Source organism: Rousettus aegyptiacus, unplaced genomic scaffold, assembly GCF_014176215.1.
Source record: "Rousettus aegyptiacus isolate mRouAeg1 unplaced genomic scaffold, mRouAeg1.p scaffold_m13_p_9, whole genome shotgun sequence".
Taxonomy (NCBI): domain Eukaryota; kingdom Metazoa; phylum Chordata; class Mammalia; order Chiroptera; family Pteropodidae; genus Rousettus; species Rousettus aegyptiacus.
Window position 1 is genome coordinate 98062097 of NW_023416312.1, and position 7210 is coordinate 98069306.

Here is a 7210-nt window from a genome sequence, read left to right on the forward strand (position 1 = left end):
GCTGAAGGGCGAAGCTGACACAGCAACTGGCTTGGCCTGCTGGGAGGCCCTGTTGGGCTCAGCTGTGCCAGGGGCCAGCAGTGGGACTTGGGCCAGCCTTTTGCCTCTTTCTCCCGACTAGCACATGGATGAAGCACTAGCCATGCTGTGAGCCCCCAGACATGGGCTGGGGCTTTGCAGCTTCCTCAACATCAGCAAGAAGCTTATAGAAAAGCAGCTTCATGACTTCATGGGTCACCGTCCTGGCTAAGACCTGTCTGTGAATGTGGCTCCTTGGCTCAGTGGGACTGAGAGGAGGTGTGACAGGGAAGAGCCAGGACCCTAGTTCTCTAGGAGACTTCTCGATGGCACCAACCCATGCTTGGCAAGGTGACCAGCATGGGGGAAGCACACCTAGGCTTGAAAAGAGCCCATCGATGCTGCCCTGTCAGTGCCACTTGGCACAATAAGGCCAAGCACAATGACAATTTCAGCCTTCGAAAAATGAATCATTTGATGGACTCCATAAGCATGCTTATGAAAAGCCACAGGTTTCCTGGGCCATCCTTCATGACTGCCTGTCACTATGCAGCAATTTTCAGCCGCAGCTTCCTCTTGGTCACTGAAAACATTTGTCGTTTCCTGTTTTCTCCATTTTCCAATGATTCTAATTGTCAGTGTCAAAAGGCAACAACTGTTTTCTTGGGGCTTATCTTTGGAGCACATTGATTCAGAACAAAGGATGGGGGCCTTTGTCTGCAAAACAAAGGAAGCAGCCTCCTAGGGAGGCCTGGAGAGAAGGCTCTGGTTTGCTGGGCCAGGGACAGCGAGGCTGGACCCGGAGCACAGGACTGGCAGTGTCCCGGACCACCCCAGCAGTATGAAGAGACCCCGGTTGACGGCAACGACCTGGGAAGCCAGTGGGCCCGCCCTGCAGGCTGGACATCAAGTGTGCCCTTTGGACTTGGGAGTTTCTGGAGCCATGACTCTGGCCAGATTTTCCCTTCAATTCTGGATGTTCTGGGTTTTGTGCTTCCTTGGATGGATGAACAGTAGCCAACATTCCCACTGTCCCTGTAACGCTGGATTGTGTGAGCGGTGCTGTTTCATCTGGCAGACACTACCCAGTTGTCTTTCCTCTCTGCCTCTTTCCTTTGGGGCTCTTATGCCCTTCTGCTACTTTTTTGGTGGTCGCACTCTGTAGACTCCATCTGCCCCTGCCCCTGTACAACTGTGTTATTGGATGAAACTGATGGGGTAGCAGGTGGAAACGGAGTTAGACTTGGTATAGACCTACCTGGCCACAGGAGCCGGTCCGCAGAAGCAGCGAGACAGGCAGAAGCACTGGGTCTACAGTTCTGAAACACGGCATATCCGGCCAGGTTGCTTTGGGCAAGTCAGATAGTCTCGGTCTGAGCCTCGGATGTCACGTCAGTAAGCTGGCATCTGTAGATCTTCTGCTCAGATCTTCTAGAGCCGGTGTAAGGGTCGAAGAGAAGAACAGAAGTGACAAGATTGCCTCAAAAATGCCTGCCTGCCCTGCGTGTCTCAGGCAGGTCCTTGTGCTCCCCCACTTCCTGATGGCACGGCCTTGGGAAGTCATATGGCCCCTGTGTTCTTCAGTGTCCAAATCAGTGTCGTTAGGATGATGGCATAACTACTTCAAAGAGCTCTTTCGAGATGATGTCAAATAATGGGTGTGAGTGCTCAGTACAGTGAGCACACGTGAAGGCGGTCCTGTTGCCCCCACCCCATGCTTTAGCAGGAAGAGGGCAGCTCCATGGACCAGCTGACAAGTAGTACCCCCAGCAGCTCCAGGGGAGTGGGGGCAAGAGCCCTCGCAGGAAGCAGACTTAGAGGGCAGGATGGTGACATCGCTTCTAGTGTAGTCTGCCTTGTGCCATGTGTTTGTCCTCTCTACCTCGGCAGGAACTGCCACTGGATCTGGGGGCCGGGCACCCTCCCAAACGCCAGCCCTCTGCCCGCTCCCGTCCCACACCAGCCTCTGTGACAGCAGAAAAGCAGGCCAGCCTATGTAGGGTCAGTTCTTCTGGCATTGGGGGGACACAGCTCAGAAAGTGGACTCAGGGATGTGATCCCTGATGGAGAGCTGAGTTGGTTGTCAGCACACTAGTGAACAGACTTCTTGAGAAGTGAGGAGAGATGGCAGTGGGTGAGCACTGGACTGGGAGTCAGACCTGGGTCCCAGTCACAAACTGGCACTGAATGGCTTAGGGTCTCTGGGCAAAGGGCAAACCGTGCCTTTTATATGCCCTCATCTGGTTCTCTCTGAGCTTCCCCTTGAGCCGCTTTCACACTCAGTGCTGGGACTGTGGCCCTGAAGCTTGGCTCCTCCTCCTGCCCACCCAGCTTGGAGATGGAGACAGGAAGCTCATTCCAGTTGCCCGTGCTACAGCCAGTCAGGAGAAAGAAGGGAAGTTGGCAATGAGTGGTTCCCTCTGGTGTCAGACAGGGCGACCATCTGATTTTGTGTTCATCTTACTGTCTGTGCCAGGACCACCAAGAACAAGTGTCTGCCCTTTCCCCATGACAACCCCGCAGAAGCTGGGTACCCACAACCACACAGCCCAGAGTCGGCTCTGCCCCAGCCCCAGCATCCCTGGTTTGCTCAGCCATTCCTTGTCTGTGCGGTTTGGAGTTGAGCCCCTACCTTCATCACTTAGTATCCTCTGAATGCAGCTGGTTCATCTGGGTCTCCTTGAGACTGGCATGCCCAGACTCTTGTCAGAACTATAGACATGGTCTGGCGAAGGCAGAGTAGTATAGGACTGTCACCTCCCTCCTTCTACATACTCTGCTTCTATTAATGCAGCCTAATGTTACATGCGCTCTTTTGGTGACCACATCTCACCGCTGACCCATCCTGAGCAGAAAGACATTCAGAATGCCTAAATCTTTTTTTACGTGCTCTCACTGTTAAGCTCTGTGTCTCCCACCCCATCCTATGCTGTCGCAGTTGGTTTTTAACCCAGGTTGCAGAATCCTACTTTTATTCATACCTGTGGAGTTTTGCTCGGGAGGGTGGGGCATGCATGCAAGTGTGTGTTGGCGTGTTCACTCATGCTTTTTGCTACACCATAGCCAAATCCCAGGTCCCTACACAGCAATCTCGAGGCAGTTATTTTTTGGTATCTTCAATCTTAACACATCTTTTTCATCTTCCGTTTAGCAAGAGAAACAGAAATCAGATCTTATGGCAGTGACCCCTGAAGAGCAGAGTGATTATATTGCCCAACAGATGAGTCAGTTTCAAGGTAAGTGATTGGTTGATGTTCCCAAAGCAAGCAGTTTCTGTGGGTGTTTCTGATAACATTGAAGAAAAGAGGGGAGGGCTTTGAGTTAGTTCCGTAGCACCCTGGTTGGAGCTCTCACGTTGGAAGCTTAAGTAGGATCCCAGTTGAAGGCCAAGTATTAAAGACTCTGACATCACTGTTTAATTCAAGAGGTTGATTAAAATGAATTGGGCTTGTGCCGTAAAGCAGTCATTCTCAATGGGAGAAGGGCATGTCCCCTGGGTTTTTTTTTAATCAGAATCAACTGAGGGCTGCCATGACCCCACAGTTCTGATACTGCCCTTCTGTCCTCCCTCCCAGTGACCTTCCATTTCAATGGAATCCTGGGCCATCCCTCAGGTGTGGGCAATGGAAAAGGGGCTTGAGAAGCTCTGCCTCAAAGAATCTCTAGTGGGGGGGTTCCCAGGGGTCCCTATGGCAACTACGAATGTAAGCAACATTTATTGGCCTAGGATACAGCCATTTGCAAACAAACAAACAAACAAATGAAGAACAACAACAAAAGAAAAACTGGCATGGTCCCTACTTTGCAGAGCTTCCAGACTAGCCGGAGAGACATGCAATAAGCAGTCCTTATCGACCAGAAGCGATGTTGTGCCAGGCCAAGGGCACTCTCACTTATGGCTCTGCAAAGGCTGTTTGCCTTCCAACAGGTGGCCAGCATCTTCATTGTAGCCAATGCCACCATCAGACCATTGCTCCTCCATTCTCATGCAAAAACCCTCGTTCCTTTAGGCCTAAGACCAACTAAATGCCCCACCTTCCCAGTGCAGGCAAGCTTTCTCTATAGGGATAGGGCAGACAAGTTCAAGGAAGACCATTTCATCTGACAAAGGGTGGGGAGTGCCAGGTCTGCATACAGAATACTGAATATAAAAGCAGACTGAGACCCTAGCCTCCTGGAGTTTACAGTCTGTTTGAAAAGACAAACAAGCTGGCGCATTCAGTCCAATGTGCTCTGCACTTGGCAGTGGGGAGGGGGTGAGCACAGACCCAGAGTCTAGGAGGGCTCCACAGAAGAATGACAGTCCTGGTTAAGAGTGGAGGGGCAAGGGCAGTTGAGAAGAGCTGGGGAGCAGGGGATGCTTAGTAGGCGGATAGTGAGAGGTCAGTGCTGGGCTGGTATCTCCCCAGCAGCAGCTGCACCCCAGGTTGAGTATGACTTTGGAACTGACCCCCCTTCTCTCTTTCTGTAGCCGTCCAAGAACAAGTCAACTCTAAGTGTAGGCGGACCAAGGCAAGCCTCCCATCCAGCCAGCACATGATGCCACCCAGAGCTGGGCTCCTTCAGAATGATCTGAGTCCAGGAATGTTTTCACCCAGCGAGCAGCAGAGCCATGAAGACATGATCTTAAAGTCCCCGGGCAAAGAGCAAGGAATGCTCAGCTACAGCCCCCGGCTTCCTATACCTTCCAGCCCAGGCCAGAACCCCCTGGGCAGCTTTGGCTTTGTCTGCCAGCACACGCAGATGCCCAAGGCCACCCCGTCTGGGATGCCCCTGACTGGGTTCTATTCCAGCTCCTTGGGCAGCCAGCCCCTGAGTCCCTACCAGCTCCGACAGCCCTGTGTGCCAAGAATGCACCCCATGTTCAATGATAACACATGGGCAGCAGCGGCGGCAGCTGCAACCCCAGTGGTCTCGAGGGAACGAGCCCAGAGCCAAGTGGATAATAGCTTCCAACAGCATTTTGATGGCAACTTGATCTTTGCCAAGGCACCTGTGAGAGTCCCGCTGGTAGCTCCAGCCTGCCCATCGCAGCAGGCAGTCATGCCTCCCAGTCTGGGGGTCCCAGGAGTCAGGCCTGGCCAGACTCCAGTACAGGTTCCTGTACCTATTCTGGATGCTACCAAGTCTTTCCAGCAGGGCATAGTCAGCTTTGGTCCCATGAGTCCCATACAGGGTATCGAGCCACCACTAAGCTATGTGGCTGCTGCTGCTGCCGCTGCTACCACCTCTACTGCCTCTGCCATCGCTATCAGTCAGTCCCCAGGCCCATCCAATGCAATGGGTCTCCCTTCTAAGCTGCTGACCCATGATTTTCTGCTCCAGCCCTCATTAAATGACCCAATTGTAGCACCTGACTATGATGAGGTGGATTTCACTGACGCTGTCATGAAAGACCCTGGTGCAAGCCCAAATGAAGCCTGGACATGCAACCTGAGGCTGATTGATGACATTTTGGAACAGCAGCATGCTGCTGCCCAAAATGCCACAGCCAGGAATGCTGGCCAAGTCACCCAGAATAGCCAGAATATCTTCCCCCCCAACACACCTTGATATCACTGTTGGGAGTGGTGAGATTCCATAGCAAATTCACAACTGGCCCCAGACAACCACGCAAGTATTTCCTCATTACAATCTGAGTGGCATCAGCCCATGCCCATCCCTATCTCTACCTGTGACAAAATGGTAATCTGGTGATTTTTCAAGTTACCTGTACATATTTAAACTTTTTGTAAATGGTTTTCCTAAACATTAATGACAGAAGTTATGATACTTCATTTTGTGACTCTGTACATAAAGTGACAGCTTTTGTTTCAGTACAGTTGTGTTTATTATGCATTGTTTGTGTTTATTATACATTGTTGCAAAAATGCAGCCTGTGTTGTTCACTCCGGCGATACTTTATAGGCCAGGTGGCTGAGTCACAATGGAAGATGCGGATATGACCAAGAGGTGTTGTGCAACTGACAAATACCAAATAGAAAACCACTTGGCCATTTATTTTGATTTTCACTGAAAATTTCAATCACCTTGTTTGATTCTTAATCCCTTTGGCAAAATGTGCGGTCTCCCGCTAGCTCTTTCCTGGTGAGCATATTATAGCAGAAGCTGTTTTTATCATAAGTGCTGCAGAGAAAATTTGCGAGGAGGTTGAGAGAGTTCTGTAGACTTGGGGGAGGTGACGAGAGAGAGTGTATGAGCTGAACACTGTCTGAGTTGTCCATCTTGAGGATCTAGAGTGTCCTCCCATTTAGATGAGAGAAAAACTTGGCTTTGTGCCTCTCCAAATGCACCCTTGTAGGGTGCAAGTGAGATAGATGTTCCTGGTTTAAAGCTTTTTTAATATTTGTTTTGATGTAAGGCTCTGGTGATTTGGGGAAAAAGGGTTTTATAAACATTAATACTTGATTTTTGGTTTGTTTTTGATGATTTTGATGATTTTTATCTGCAATTACTGTCAGGTATATTTCAGTGTCTGTTATAGAAATCCCACACCCACTGTCCTGTAAGTTTTCTGTGTCCAGAATCTGTGTAATCACATTTTAATTACCACCTCGTATTTTGCTTCTATGTTTGAAATCTGGCATCTGTTTCAAGCCAGTGTGTTTTTTCCTCGTTCTGTAATAAACAACCAGAAGAAAAGTGTCTCTCTCTTCGTTTTTCAAGGGGGCATTCAGTACCTACGATCCCATGTCAGCTAAGCCAGCCAGTGCCTTTGGTTCTTTCAGAGGCTATTGATGTCCTGCACATCAGGAAGATGCTGCACAGAAGGGTGAGGGGTGAGACGTTTTCGTAGGCGCACTGCAGTTCTTTCGCATCATAGCATAGAAGCTCGTCATTTTGGACCCCAGTTCCTCGTTTTATATAGGAGGAAACAGAGAGGATGAGAAGCCACTAATGTAACTCTGCACCGGGAGCATGGGGAGACTTGCATTGAGAATCTAGACTCTGTTCCACCATCTTCTTTCAGCTGAGAGGGTGATGGACCTAAATAAAATGCCAAGTCCTCTGATATAAGGAAACACTGATATAAGTCAGCTGGAGGTGGGACCCTGAGACAGGTGGTATGTCTGCTACATGGGAGAGTGAGGTACCCTCACTTAACAAGTCAACCAGTGAGGCCCTGGTAAAGCCTCTGGGCATCTGAACACCCCCGCAGTGCATGGTCCCAGCATCCCATGACCCTGCCCAG

General features: G+C 50.3%; 1 protein-coding gene across 4 annotated transcripts in view; it reads left to right on the top strand.

The window, feature by feature from the left end:
- Nucleotides 1-6663, top strand: part of MAMLD1 (mastermind like domain containing 1) — a 111631-nt gene extending 104968 nt beyond the window's left edge. For all 4 annotated transcript variants that reach the window (XM_036226428.1, XM_036226430.1, XM_016123683.2 and 1 more), the window contains 2 exons: nucleotides 3170-3254; nucleotides 4490-6663. In XM_036226428.1, coding sequence (XP_036082321.1) covers nucleotides 3170-3254; nucleotides 4490-5571 — 1167 coding nt within the window. In that variant the 3' untranslated portion in view covers nucleotides 5572-6663. The remainder of the gene's footprint in view (nucleotides 1-3169; nucleotides 3255-4489) is intronic.
- The last annotated feature ends 547 nt before the right edge of the window (nucleotides 6664-7210 follow it).